Genomic DNA, 13,409 nt, shown 5'->3' on the forward strand with positions numbered 1-13,409 from the left:
GATATACTTGTGATGGTCACTTGAGATATGTTGATCCTGGAGAGTATCACCTGGCGGGCCATCCCATGTATCTCATTTGAACACGATATTGACAATGCTGGTGCAGGGTGAGAGGCTGGAAGAAGCGAGGTCTCTCTTTGATGACACGGATTTGGTGGCAAGGGATTCAGAATGTGATTCTTATCATCTATGTAGGAGATTGTTGTACTGCTTCTTTACACTCCATGTATATTTTCTACTTAAATTTCAAAATCTTCGCTCTAGCTCCATGAGCACCTGGTGCAAGCTCTCTGCGTAGTTACTGGGATGGAAATCTCGGTTTGAAGCCAAGAGGCTGCCAATCTTCTCTTTGACATAGATGGCAGCTGAGTTGCCACCATGTCCATCATAAACGCCAATAAGTGACGCATATATGCGAGAAAGTGAACTGAGGAACTAGAGGCCAATCACCATGCCTACAAAGTTTATGCCAAAGCAATGACTCTCAAGCTCCAACTGGAAGCCATGGACGGAAGGGTACAGAAAAACATGGTTTTGCAAAAAAATAATCTCTTCTCACGTTTATTTCTTGAAGGTCTGTTTACGAGAGTTATAACTGCTTGTTACTGTATGCAAGGAATCTCTTCGAGAACGATGAGTATTGCCGCTGTGGAACACGCGTGCGGAGCTCTCAAGACCGCAGATATGTTTAGTGAGATGGCGGTGGACATGGATGGTTTTGCTCCATGGGAATGGACTACGGCGTGAGAAGGAGCAAGCAGCACTATGGGTTTGTGGGGCGAGCGGATGAAGGCCACAAACATGCCGTTCAAGCTACAGCTAGAGAAGACTCCACGATGAACTTGGCGGCGAGTAGAGTGTCTGTCATGGAGTCGGAAAATGCTCCTCCTTACCTGTTGCTCACTAGAAGAAATTTACCATTGTTGCGACAGTTCGTCTTCCAGCCGTCTTGCCGAGTCTCATCGGAAGTGTCATGTAGCATGACATTTGTGCTGTCGCAATTCCACCAGCACCTTGCTGCTCGCATTCGAAAATCTTTCTTGCTGAATGCACCAAATCCCACGTTTTTCGTGTGAACTCAGAAGTGAGAACTTCGATTTATTCGTTTCCTGTAGATATGTACAAAATTGCGATCTGAGCTCCCATCTCGATCAACGGTGGCGGGTGTGAATCCTTTGCAAGTGTGCATTCTCGAGCTTGTTGAAAAGCGATCGATTCGAATGAAACGAATGCTCTGGACTGAACATGCTGAAAAAGGTAGCTCGCAGATCCTCAAAGCTCACGTTTTCCTCCTGCAACTCGATCTTAAAAAAAGAAAAAAAAAGAAAAGGCATCTAGAAACGCACCTCGTGAACTTGCTGTTGCATCATCGTCCGCAATTCACCCAAGAAATCCTTCATTCCCTGCAAAGAAAGAAGCGTTAAATAGAGAACCACAAAGAAAAAAAAATCTATAACTCACATAGGCGGCGCTTTGGTGAAATCCTTGAAACTGGCTTTGTTGATCATACAATAACCTCTTTTTCCAGTCCGATAACACCACATAGGCATTATGGATCTCCTGGAACTTTAACTTTGCCGCCTCTGGATCCCTTCCGAGGTACTTATCCGGGTGCCAAATCTGTCAATCAGTGTCTAGAATCACTCCAATCACTCCGAAAACTCAAGAAGGATCAACAAGAACTTACCCTCGCAAGCCTTCGGTACGCACTGCGAATCTCTCTCGGCGACGCTCCCCGGTAGAGCCCAAGAACAGCGTAGAGATCGCCGCTCGGCCTATCGCCCCCCATTTGCTCGCGATCGGGCGCCAGCCAGGAAAATCCTCGCGGAGAAGAACAAGACAACACACCACCGCCACCATCCCTCCGCTTAGCCTAATATAATTCTATCTCTTCGGGACACGTCACCGGGAAATGGAATCTAGAAGGTTCTGGATCCTGTTTGAAGAAAGAATATTCTAAAAGTATGAAAAATTGGCGCGCTATGAAGATACGCGCCGTTGTCTTAATCTCCACAGCATGAAGACGCACATTCCAGCCCCCGCTGCCGCTATTACAAGCTGAAAAGATTCGCTTAGTATTCGTGGAGAGGCTGGTTTTCAGGCAAAAATCTTACCTTGCGTGACACTGTAGTAGAGTTGAGTAAACCGGCGATGGCTTTCATCCGGGAAGGTCTCGGAACCAAAGCCACTGCCGTGTGACGCTGAGCGCATGGAACTGGCAAGATTCTACACAGTGCCCTCTGCATTGCGACTTCGTCGAGAGAGGACCTTACTGAGTCCCTCCATTGGTCTTGTCCCTGTGAAAGGAAAATGAGGAAACGATGCTCAAAAGCGAATCCCTTTTTTCGTTCTTCTCAAACCTGGAACGAGGTGTTCAAGTCGCCAACGTAGAGCCTTGATTGATACGCTCGCGACAATCGGTCTAGCCAATATACGTTCTCCTGTTTATCAAAAAAAAAAAAAAGAGGCATTGCTCGGTCAGCTCCAGAGAAAGATCACTCGTGATGGTTTGCACCTGTTGCCCATTCTCGTGAGCTCTCTGCTCAATCTCCAAGACCGTCAAAACTTCCTGTTTGGTGGGTCCTTCTAGTTGCAACCTTGCAACCTCTTCAAGAGAGAATTCGACCTGACAACAGAATGTTTATGTGCCAAAACATTCTGATTGAAGAGAAACTACTTACAAGTTTCCAGGCGCTATCGGGATCACAGGAGAAGCTGATCGCAATGTCACCACATACATCGCTTGACCTTGATGGCTTACTTCCGCCCAGAAAAGCCGAAACGGATGCAGTATATATCTGCTTACATCCCAACGTAAACAGAAGAGAAGGAAAAACAGAAGCTACGAACCTGCCCATGCTTGAACCTTAAAACTTGCATCATTTTCGTCTCTAGCAACTTGCTTATGAAACTTGTAAAGTGTACCTCTTCCATCTGGAAGAAAAGAGTAAGTTCCATCCTCAGAATAGCCTCAGAAATTACTCACCACATTGGAAGCTTTAAGCTCCACTGGAAATGTTATCTGTACGGAGCCTTGTGCTTCAATCATGCTGCGACGAACTTCCTCCCTGCACCACAGCAAGCTTGTCTTCCCGTTGCAAAATGTAATTTATGAACCTTATGATTCCAGCAGGAAAAGTAAATGGCAGGCCTTGCAATTCGTCTCGATTGTACTTCATAACAGGCTCAGAAGGACTCGGGATACCACCCTACAAAAATAAGCATAAAAAATGGTGCTCATAATGAACTACGTACCAGATACTGTAGAATCAGCGGCACGACTTTCTCTGGAATAATCTTGCCAACAATCGCAATAGTAAAAGCAGAAGGATCTTTAAAACAAGAATCAAAGAAAGCGCACGCCCTCAGAGGATCAACTTTGCGAAGATCTTTTACAGTAATGGGCTGCATTGCAAGGAAATGTCCGTATTTGGAAGACGATGAGTAAACGCATGCATACCTTGAAGTAATAAGAGTTGCCATAATTAATTTCACGAACTCGGTTAACATACGCAGTAAATGGATCTCTTTCCTGAGCCTCAATGCCTTCCTTCGTCATTTGCATAACTAGCTTTACTTCATCGTCCCCAGGATGGACACTGGTAACGAAAAGTTGATAGATCAGCTGCACATATTATAAAAAAAAACGGTAAAGTGTGGGAAGAAAAAAGAAGTATACAAAATTTATGGACCTGGAGTGCAATTTCTAGATCAGTGGGAGAACAATCCCCCGAGAAGCTACGCATGTAGGCCCCAATCTTTGTTCCCACTTCAGCTCTTTTGCCAGCCAAGATATCCATGAGGACTGACGGCTTATGTCCAAAAACTCCAATCTCCCCTGCAATGGTAGATCCCATCGAACAGGTGAGAAAATCTTTCTCAGGCACTTGAGAGAGTCCACCATATGCAAATCCCGAAAATACTATCTGCATATATTACTGTCAGCTTCCAAGGCAAACGGACTCAAAACTAACCTGATCATCTAAAAAGTCTGTCGGCTTGTAACAAACACGAAGCCCATTGCTCAGGACGAGTTCTGTGGCTCCAAATTCTTCATAAACAGTGGTTTCCAGAATGACCCTGTGCAAATCATAGTCAGTATTGGAATGTGTGAAGAGAGATCCAAACAGAAAGAAAACAATACCCCGGCTCAGGTTTATTCTCAACAACCTCCTCGGGAACGTCCTCTTCATTCCACGGAGGAATAGAGCCCTCGTCTTCGAGAGCTTGAACTTTCGCAATCACATTCTTTAAATCTTTAACCGTAACACTAACGCGAGGCTCTATCGTCTTGATAATGCAGCTGAGACGAGCCTTGAGAAGGTGAGCAATGTCAGCAACTTCTGTCGCAGTGATTCCTGCATGAACATGAAAGTACACAAACATCAGGAAAATAGAAGCATCAGTAGCAAACCTGGTAAAACAGCCTTTTGAAGACGAGCTTCGTACTCAATTCCAACGACAGGTTCATTATGGAGAAAGTGCTGGAGAAAAGGAAAAACAAAGGTCAAATATGCAGACGAGAGAACCACCCACCTCCATGTATTCTTCTCGGTAGGATGTTGATTGCATCTGGTCCCTTTCTAAGTATGCTGACTCCATGTCTGTTGTCAAAAACGCACGAACCATTGCAAGTTCACGTTCTGAAAATCCGTGCAGTCTTATTCTAGCAACCTGCAGACAATATACATCAGCTAGAGAGAACATCCTCATAAGTACAACCTTACTTCAGTAAGAATGGACTCGACAGCTTCGAGTGTACCTTTCTCCTTGCAACTTGCAGTGATGGTGTAGGCTTTTACAGGTCGAACCAGATTGTCATCCACTGAGGCACAGGAAAAGAAGGGAGGCTCCTGCTGCCTTGAAAGTTTAAAGAATCTTTGATTGAGAGCGCTGTGAAACATTCCCTCAGCTACAGTATATCGATAGTCTGCAACTGTAACAATTTGCCTCGATGGGATTTTCCAGCTGGCCACCACAGCTGACTGCGGACAAGTTGTGTTAATGACAATTATCAAAGTAGAGCATGCATACTTACTCCTCCGGCCTCTGTTTCAGCAAAGCAGGAAAATCGGGGCTCTTCATGACTTGGAACATGATATAGAGGCAATTCATTGTATGCCCGTTTCTCAAACACGGGGTCCTTCTCTTGAAAGTGAAGCTTTATGAGTTCTACCACACTCTGCATCAACAGTACCATATGAGATCAACAAATAATAAAAAACAAAACATAGCAATTACCTCCGTATCTTCAAAGTCTCCTACGGCTACAAAAGCCATATGTTTCGGGTGATACCATTTATGATAAAAGTTTCTGACAGTTTCCGCAGAGACATTCCGAATGACATTTTCGAGTCCAATCGGTAAACGATCAGCGTACTGGGAAAATCACAAGTCAAAAACTGCAAAAGCATTCATAGTGATAATCGTTACCTTTGATCCTTGCATGAGGAGCAACCAATGCGCCTGTTGCATCCGTCCTAAGGCATTGCGATCGCCTCTGTACTCCTCCATGACCGCTCCCCTCTCCTTTTCCAAATCTTCTTGTGATGCACGAATCTAAACAAAACTCAACCATACAGGAAAAAAAAAAAAAGGCGAGAGTAGATACCCCAGCGCTAAACTCCGCGAGGACCGAGATAGCTTGTGATAGAAGCTCTGGTTTATCAACAGGAACCAGGAGCTCGTAGATAGTCTCGTCTGCCGACGTCATGGCATTTTGACAAGCACCAAATTCAGCACCAATGCTCTCCAGGAATTTCACAATGTCGTGGTTCGTATACTTCGTCGTGGCACTGAAAGCCAAGTGCTCGAGAATGTGAGCCACTCCACGCTCCTCCTCCTCTTCCATTACCGACCTAGACAAGCAAAGAAGCAAATAAGATTTCCCGGAGAAAAACGCAGAGAATGCAGGGAAGAAAGCTCCATACCCGATCCTGACTCCCAGCGCGAGCGCAGCTCTCGCCCGAGGCTTGGCATTCTGCCGAACGTAATAACACATACCATTGTCGAGCGTGCCATAGACGACCCCGACCGGCGTCGACGGCAGCAAATCCTCCTCGCGCAGCTCCAGCGGCTTGAGCGATTTGAAGGAGAGATTGGATGGCATCGCTAGAATGTCCGCGGCGGCTGGAGCAGCAGCAGCGGCGACCTCTCCTCGCTCCATGGCGATCGCCATTTCATCCACCAGAGAGCTCGAAAGCCCTAAAATTGGAAGCTTAGGGTTTTATACAGAGTTAAAAGCGTTTTCATTAAAGGCGATAACAGACTTTAGCTAACTATACACATTACAGTTAGTTAGCACAGCTTTACGTAATACTTACTTGCACGAAGAGAGGAGAGAGTTCACGACGTGGATGACGAGCCGGAGAGAGTTTGCGAGCTCGCCGGTAGCGGGTGTGATCATCACTTGGCGATGGAGGTTCTGGTAGAGCTGGTCCAGGAACGCTCTCATGTGTGGCGCTAGAACTGGATCGCTTGGATTCAATGCCACTGATGCTCCTTGGATCCAAGTTAGCTTGCGAGCGGTGTCTTTGCCGAGATCACAGCCCAGTTGCTGGACGAGCGACAGCAGCACCCCTTGGCTCAGTGGAGGTGTCGCGGACGAGAAGACTGTCGCGGGATCCACCTGGAGCGAAAGTGTGTCATTTTCCATGGAAGAGATTGAATGGAAAAGAATACCTGGTTGCAAAGCCACGACACGACCGAGACGTCGCTGAGTGAGAGAGCCTTGTTGAAAGCTTCCTCCAGTTTCCCTTGAGATAGTAGCCTGCTGAGCTCTTTCGTGGGATCCAGCGTCTCTTCGACATGCTGCAAAGAGAGCACCTGTAAGATATCGCAACTTAGTTACCGAGAAAGCGTCTGTAAACGTAGAGAAACGATCACCTTATCAGGGAGCGTCCCGCTGGCTTGTTTGAGAGGGAACTGATAGCGAGTTTCCGCAAGAGCAGCAAGTTTTCTCTGGCCATCAGCCAACTCAGACTTGAGTGTTTGAGCCAGGCTATTCACCGAGTCCTGAAAACAGTAACAGGGCAGGGCGTAAGAACATACAGAAATGAGAGGCTGGTTTTAGACCTGAAGGCTCGATGCTAGAGCATTATGGGATGCGGAAGCTTGCTGCTGCGCATGGCTAGTGTGCTCAGCCATCCCTTTCTGGAAAGCTCCATCAACTTGTTCAAACATAGCTCTACATGAGCGCTCGAAACTTGGGACAACGGATCCTTCGAAACAGGTCCGCATTGCATCCTGCTCGCACAAGTGCTAAATGAAAAAAACATCACATTCAAAAGAATACAGCACCTGTAATGCCTGCTTGGCAGTAGTCTGGAATTGAGATTGCAAGTGACGGGCCACAGATGCATCCAGCTTCGTTGTGACTGCTTTCTCCACATTTGCTACAGCTTTCTCACTCAAGTTCTACACACAAAGAAAAGGTGAGAAGCACGTTGGAACTAAAAGCTTAGGGGGACAAACCTGTGAGGATTCAGCCAAAGCAGTCGCTATTGCCTTCTCAACTGATTGAGAAAGCAGCTTAGCAACGGCAGGACCGACGGCGGCCAGTTCCTTCTTTAAAATACGCTCCATTGCCGTCGGCACCTCCTTCGTTGAGTTTATGCAGTTTGTCAGCGTGGTTGTCAGCTGCTGAGACCGCTCACGCTCGGCTTTCTCTCGTTTGACGCTTTCTTCCTGTAGCTTTGCATACATCGCGTCCACATTCGCTTTCAAAATCTTTTCCAGCCGTTGCCCCAGAGATGTCTCCATGCGCTTCACCTCTTTAGTCATAGGCACAGTTATCATGACCGACAGCTGCTTCTGCAAATCCTTATGCATCGCCAAGAGCTGAAAATACAAACTTAAGAAGATTGAACGAGAAACAAAAGCCTCAAACCTGGTTAAGAGTGTCTTGCAGACTATCAGAAGGAGAAATCCCGTTCGTTTCCGCCTCAGGAAGAACAGCACTTGATGACGGAGCTTGTACTGCGGGCGCAACAGCCTTGTTCTTGTTTTTCTTGCCTTTCAAAACCGCTGGAGACTGAGAAGCTGATGCAGTATTTCCTTCCGAGATTTTGGAGACTTCTTTCAGGTCGCCTAGATCCTCAACAGGCATTCCCACACTTCTTCCGTCGGGGAGTTCGGCCTCATCTGTCCGTTCGGAAAAGGATGGCTGCATCGATGGTTGCGAGAACTTCTGAATGAGAGCATCTGCTTCAGCTTCAAGTTCCGGATTGCCGCTCTCCAGCGCGTCGATGATCTCATCAGTATTCTCAATGAAACCTCGCGCAGTAGAAACCCTTGCCTCATATGTACCTTCGTCATCGCCACCAGCTCTTGCATCAAATTCTTCATCCCCTGTCGTTCCAGTTTTCAAGGGAACTTCAGTCTTCGAACGAGCAACCATTGACATCAACTCTGATGGCGTAATCAAATGTGGCTGCTTTGACGGCTTTCCACCTTCCTTTTTGTCTTCCTTCTCATCAATTTCCTCACTCCTCTTCGCAGGCTCTGTCACGTCCAAGACGGCATCCGATAAAACAGCTTTATCGATTTGATCTGAAATAACAATAGTCAGTCGATCACCACATGTTGAAATAAAAGCTACGTACCAGCGTCGGAAGGCACCGCAGCTGCCACCTGACTATAACTATCCTTGGGCTTACTATCGACATGTCCCTTGCCTTTCTCCGTAGTCGTAGCAGCGAAATCCTTGTCGATGCTCGGTTTTGGAGTATGCATTGGTGACGTTGCCTGAATGCTTGCTGAGAAACCGGAATCAAGTACCGAATCTGGTTTCCCTTCTGCTGGAGGAAGGCACATAAACAAGCTCAGCGAGTATTGCTGAATAGCCTGCGTCTGGACGCAGTATACTTGCATGGCCCCGTCACCATCCAGTTGACTGTCGCTGGTAGCCGTAAAGCTCAGAATCGGCATTTTGACAGAAAACTCTGCTAAATAGTCCATCCGGGCCAAAGACGCCGTTGTTCCCATCTCGACGTGTATCGCGTAGATAGCATTCCTCTTTGCGTTTGCTAGCAAAATCAGGTTGGCGCGAGGAACTATTATCATCTGGTTGAAGAAGGCTTCCTCAACCTTCTTTTCGAGAGAGCTTTTCAGCTCCAAAGTTTGTATGCATTTCCAATTCACCGCATCAATAGGAGCCCAAAGCTTCAGGTCCTTGTTCAGTGGTCCCTACAAACACAGGATCATTAAAAAAACTTATCTCATTAGTTCGAGACATACCGCAGTTAGCAGGACAACTTGGTCTTGACGTCGAGGAGAGCTCAAAAATGCAACCGAATTGACGGTCAGTGTGCCGTGGGGATTGAGTACAATCGGTTGATTATCGCCCCAAATACGAACCTGAAAATTTGGATGGGAACAAGAATAACAACGTCCTGAACACAAACCGTTCCATCTTTGGACGAAGAAGCAAAACGATGACTTCCGGGATAGACAGCCAGGCCAGTGACTTCGTCCTCATGGTTGCCGACGACACGAACCCCATCAATGGGGGTTTTCACGTTGCACTGTATCGGCTCTTCAGCTGAAAACGTTGTATTTCTGAACCTAGAGAGGTCTATAGTCAAAACATACTTTCCAATGCCCACTATCAAAAAGTCCTGCACAATTGGGATCACTTTTAGCCGCGTTTCTCAAACATGAAAGGATACTAACCTGGCGTGAGTGCCAACACACGCGTGGTTGAGCAGATTCCCAGTCCCCAACAAAATGGATTGCTGCTAGAATCTGCTCGGTCGGTAAGTTCTTCCCATCTTCACCAACATCTTCCACTATCCTCCGAGCAAAAACCCGGCCTTCGATGCTTGAACTAAAACAACCACCAAAAGAAACATTCAGTCACCATCATGCGAATAGAAGATCGCCATAAATACCTTGCTAGAACATGAGTATCACTAGACAAAAAAGTCATATCCAGTACCCTCTGCAAATCGACGAAAGCGTCAGTCCGGCCTCTAGAAAAACAAGAGAAAACTTACTTGGGTATGGCCTGCGAAGAGGTTACGTGTCCCAGTGTTAATGTTTAGAATACGAATTTTTCCAGCTCGGAGACCATAGCAGATGTAGCTCTTGTTCACGGCAATCTGACGTCCCACCACCAACGCAGGCTCGGAGCTATAAACAGTGATCGTAGAAACTTCGAGCTGAGGCTGTTCTTCTGTATCACCCCGATTGTCGATATCATACACCGCTCGCTCTCCAGACAAGAATCGTCCCTTTGCTGCTTTTCCCGAGATCCTGCTTTGCGGAGCCAAACTACTCACCGGAGGAGCCGACGGCAAGGCTGGAGCTATCGCTGGAGGAGCCTCGGAGGTTTCAATGGCACTGGGAGCAGTATTGGAAGACGAGGAAGAAGTAACAGTAGTGGTGGTAGTCACAGCAGCTGGTGGAAGCTCCAAGGACGATGGATGGCTCAAGAGAGGAGCTTCGCTGCGAAGATCTCCCGTGGACTGTGTGGTGAGGAGAGCCATAAGCCTTGCTCCATCCAAGGGCGGGCTCGACACGGATGGCTGTGAGGAAGATTGTTGGGGCAGTGGAGAGACAACCGATTGGCTGAAAGGAGCTTGAGGCTGGATGAAAGGAGGAGCTGGGCGAGCGTCCTGGGTGGGATAATGCATGAAAGAGTATGGCGCTGGGAATGGGAAAGAAGGCGCTGGCGAGGACGATACTGGAGGAGGATAAGTGCTCTGTGGAGGGAAGGGGTAAGGATGATACGGAGAACCTGTGCTGGAAGCCGGTGACGGCGATGAGCTCTTGAAGAAATTCTGGATGTCAAAGTTTTGAGGAGCGCCCGTCCCCATCTCTTCAGTCGCTAGAATCCTAGAATCACAGCCGAGGCGAGTAGAATCAACGCGCGCACTGGAAGAATGCCGCAATGCTTACCGATGATCGAGCGGATCACAGAGCGCCGCGGCCCCGGGCGGCGTCCAGCTTGGAAGCAGCAAGCGATGAAGCTGGCCCTAACCCTAAAATCTCACTCCTTGGATACCCATTGTCGCCATAGCCGGATCACGCAAGGACTTCCGTACCCTTCAAAAGTGGAACGCGCCTGGCCGTCGGATCCTGCTAGTACCGCGTACGGCAAATATCATGACTTTGATATTCCCGATTTGTAGGCATCTTTCTTACGTTTGCGGTATTATTTAGTTCAACTCATAAATGTGGAACATAGGATAGAAATATCCATGCTAGATGCGAACTTTACAAATCTCGTCAAGGATTGCAAGAGCCTCTCTTTGGCAAAATCTCTCCACAAACAAATCCTCGAGAGCGAGCGCCGAGACGAACGGTTCCTTTGCAACCTTGTGGTGGGCATGTACGGAAGGTGTGCAAGCTTGGACTCTGCGCAGCTCGCCTTTAACAATATCCGCAATCCCAACACTTTCAGCTGGAACATTCTTCTCACAGGATATGCCCAGAATGGGCATATTGAGAAAGCCAAAGAGATTCTTGAAACGATGCCGAATCCCAACACTGTCTCATACACAACGGTCTTAGCTGCCATTTTTCACTATGATAAAATCGAATCTCTTACGGAGTTCTTTGAAAACATACCATGCAAGGACATCGTTACGTGGAATGTGATGCTTCACGCATATGCCCGGACAGGGCATATGCTACTTGTTACCGAGACTCTGGAGAGAATGCCCGTGGCAGACATAGTCTCCTGGGCAATCGTTATTCAAGCTCACGTAGATAACGAAGATCTTGATCAAGCCATTGTTCTATTTAGCTCGGTTCCAGCAACGGATTTTGTGTGCTACAACATCGTCATGCAAGCTTGTGTGAAGCACGGCCAGATAGAAAAAGCTCGAGACATCTTTGAATCCATGCCAGAAAGGAACTTGGCATCGTGGAACATCATGGTGGGAGCTTACGCATCCAGTGATCATGCAAACTGTGCTGAGGCACAGGCGATATTTGATCAAATGCCTGCTCGAGAGCTTCTCTCGTATAATTGCCTCCTTGCTTCTTACGTTCACAGCAATCAGAGTGAAGTAGCGAGGACGATCTTCGAAAGACTAATGCCCGAGCACGACACGGTCTCGTGGACCATCCTTCTCACGAAATATGCTCAGCTTGGATATACAAACGTGTCCGAAGAGATGTTTACTAGCATGCCGGTCTACGATGTTTATGCTTGTGATGCAATGCTGGCTGCTTATTGCCAGGATGAGAACCTTGAGAAAGCGGAAATATTGTTTGCGTCCATGCCGAAGCGAGCCATAGTCTCATGGAACACACTTCTCGCCGGATATGCCCGTAAAGGGCATGCTGCGAAAGCAAAGAAGCTGTTTGACGAGATGCCCGAGAAAGATATTCTGTCGTGCAACTCCTTACTTCTGGCTTACGTTGAATCCAAAGAGAAGGTTTTGCTTGATCAAGCCTGGAATTTTTTGCTCAAACAGATGCCACACCACGACGTTGTTTCGTGGAACACCTTGATATCGGCCTATGCCCAAAACGGATATGTAAAGAACGCCCGAAACTTATTCGACAGTATGCCAAACCGGAACCAAGTGAGCAACAATGCAATGATCTCCGCGTATGGAAGTTTTGGAACAATCGAGGAAACAAAGTTCTTCTTTGACACAATGCCGGCTTGGGACTCACAGTCATGGAGCGCGATGATGAATGCCTACTCTAGAAATGGACGAAGCAGCGACGCTATCGATTTCTTCCGAGACTTGTGCTTCTCAGGAATACTTCCGGACGAGCTCAACTTCGCGAGCGCTCTCGAGGCCTGTGCGAGTGTCACGGATCTAGCCAATGGCCTCGAGATCTATTACAAGTTTGTGAGCTCGGGACTTCCCTGGGATACAAAAGTTGGCTGTGCTCTCGTCGACATGCTGGGAAAATTCGGCCAGTGCGAGCTCTCGCTGCAGGTTTTCGATCGAGTTTCCCATCGCACTGTGGATTTGTGGGCTGTTTACATGCGAGCTCTTGCTCACAACAGCAAGAACTTGCTCGCGTTGGAAGCTTTATACGAGATGTACCTCGAAGGTTTGAAGCCGGATCAATCGGTGTTTGTCACCATTCTCTCCGTTTGCAGCCAAGCGGGATTTGTCTCTCGGGGATTGGAGCTCTTTGCAAGAAAGTTTGATGATCTCTCCAGCAGTGAGATCTTTAGCTCTTTGCATTACCACTGCGTGATCGATCTTCTGGCAAGAGCTGGGCGGCTGGAAGAAGCCCAAAGATTATTCCAAGCCATGCCTTGCAAGCCTGGCGTGAATGCGTGGTCGGCACTGCTCAATGGTTGTGGCTTGCATCGCGATCTTGATCGAGCAAGCTTGCGAATTTTGGCGGCAATCCAATGGTCGACATTTAAAGCTGGTCAATCAACGGTCCACATTTGAATGGATTCACAACCGAGAACGCTCGTCGAGTGGAAC

General features: G+C 47.5%; 3 protein-coding genes across 4 annotated transcripts; 1 reads left to right on the forward strand and 2 right to left on the reverse strand.

The window, feature by feature from the left end:
• Positions 1–1,913: 1,913 nt before the first annotated feature.
• Positions 1,914–6,205, reverse strand: LOC9649721 (zinc protease PQQL-like). Its single transcript, XM_002985361.2, has 21 exons — positions 5,931–6,205; positions 5,612–5,858; positions 5,434–5,559; positions 5,242–5,379; positions 5,039–5,182; positions 4,728–4,985; positions 4,537–4,674; positions 4,415–4,484; positions 4,145–4,358; positions 3,975–4,080; positions 3,693–3,926; positions 3,461–3,625; positions 3,256–3,405; positions 3,118–3,209; positions 2,987–3,068; positions 2,851–2,934; positions 2,682–2,798; positions 2,516–2,626; positions 2,361–2,441; positions 2,115–2,297; positions 1,914–2,058 (listed from the first exon to the last, which is right to left on the reverse strand). Exons 1-21 carry the CDS (start codon positions 6,176–6,178, stop codon positions 1,981–1,983), a joined length of 3,066 nt encoding a protein of 1,021 aa, XP_002985407.2. The 5' UTR covers positions 6,179–6,205; the 3' UTR covers positions 1,914–1,980.
• A 24-nt stretch (positions 6,206–6,229) lies between these two features.
• Positions 6,230–11,020, reverse strand: LOC112340602 (enhancer of mRNA-decapping protein 4-like). 2 transcript variants are annotated; one of them, XM_024659362.1, is made up of 14 exons: positions 10,900–11,020; positions 9,996–10,836; positions 9,891–9,940; positions 9,673–9,826; positions 9,405–9,617; positions 9,238–9,357; positions 8,604–9,186; positions 7,889–8,550; positions 7,474–7,839; positions 7,300–7,416; positions 7,075–7,245; positions 6,886–7,014; positions 6,682–6,810; positions 6,230–6,628 (listed from the first exon to the last, which is right to left on the reverse strand). In XM_024659362.1, the coding sequence occupies exons 2-14, from the start codon at positions 10,815–10,817 to the stop codon at positions 6,320–6,322; spliced, it is 3,825 nt and encodes a 1,274-aa protein (XP_024515130.1). In that variant the 5' UTR covers positions 10,818–10,836; positions 10,900–11,020; the 3' UTR covers positions 6,230–6,319. The 2 variants fall into 2 exon arrangements, with proteins under 2 accessions (XP_024515130.1, XP_024515129.1); XM_024659361.1 differs by having other exon boundaries at positions 6,682–6,825.
• A 181-nt stretch (positions 11,021–11,201) lies between these two features.
• Positions 11,202–13,373, forward strand: LOC112340575 (pentatricopeptide repeat-containing protein At4g02750-like). The gene has a single exon (XM_024659262.1). It carries the CDS (start codon positions 11,202–11,204, stop codon positions 13,371–13,373), a length of 2,172 nt encoding a protein of 723 aa, XP_024515030.1.
• Positions 13,374–13,409: the final 36 nt, after the last annotated feature.

Source organism: Selaginella moellendorffii, unplaced genomic scaffold, assembly GCF_000143415.4.
Source record: "Selaginella moellendorffii unplaced genomic scaffold, v1.0 SELMOscaffold_67, whole genome shotgun sequence".
NCBI lineage: Eukaryota > Viridiplantae > Streptophyta > Lycopodiopsida > Selaginellales > Selaginellaceae > Selaginella > Selaginella moellendorffii.

What these genes read in the sequence shown, in the direction of transcription:
- LOC9649721 (XM_002985361.2), bottom strand. Translation starts at nt 6,178, where the DNA reads ATGGCGATCGCCATGGAGCGAGGAGAGGTCGCCGCTGCTGCTGCTCCA. An exon ending in TCGAGTCCATTCTTACTGAA is followed by an intron (nt 4,675 to 4,727) that starts GTAAGGTTGTAC and finishes TATTGTCTGCAG; the next exon opens with GTTGCTAGAATAAGACTGCA. An exon ending in CCGATAGCGCCTGGAAACTT is followed by an intron (nt 2,627 to 2,681) that starts GTAAGTAGTTTC and finishes TTCTGTTGTCAG; the next exon opens with GTCGAATTCTCTCTTGAAGA.
- LOC112340602 (XM_024659361.1), bottom strand. Translation starts at nt 10,817, where the DNA reads ATGGGGACGGGCGCTCCTCAAAACTTTGACATCCAGAATTTCTTCAAG. An exon ending in TGTGTTGGCACTCACGCCAG is followed by an intron (nt 9,618 to 9,672) that starts GTTAGTATCCTT and finishes CCAATTGTGCAG; the next exon opens with GACTTTTTGATAGTGGGCAT. An exon ending in CTTTGGCTGAATCCTCACAG is followed by an intron (nt 7,417 to 7,473) that starts GTTTGTCCCCCT and finishes CTTTGTGTGTAG; the next exon opens with AACTTGAGTGAGAAAGCTGT.
- LOC112340575 (XM_024659262.1), top strand. Translation starts at nt 11,202, where the DNA reads ATGCTAGATGCGAACTTTACAAATCTCGTCAAGGATTGCAAGAGCCTC.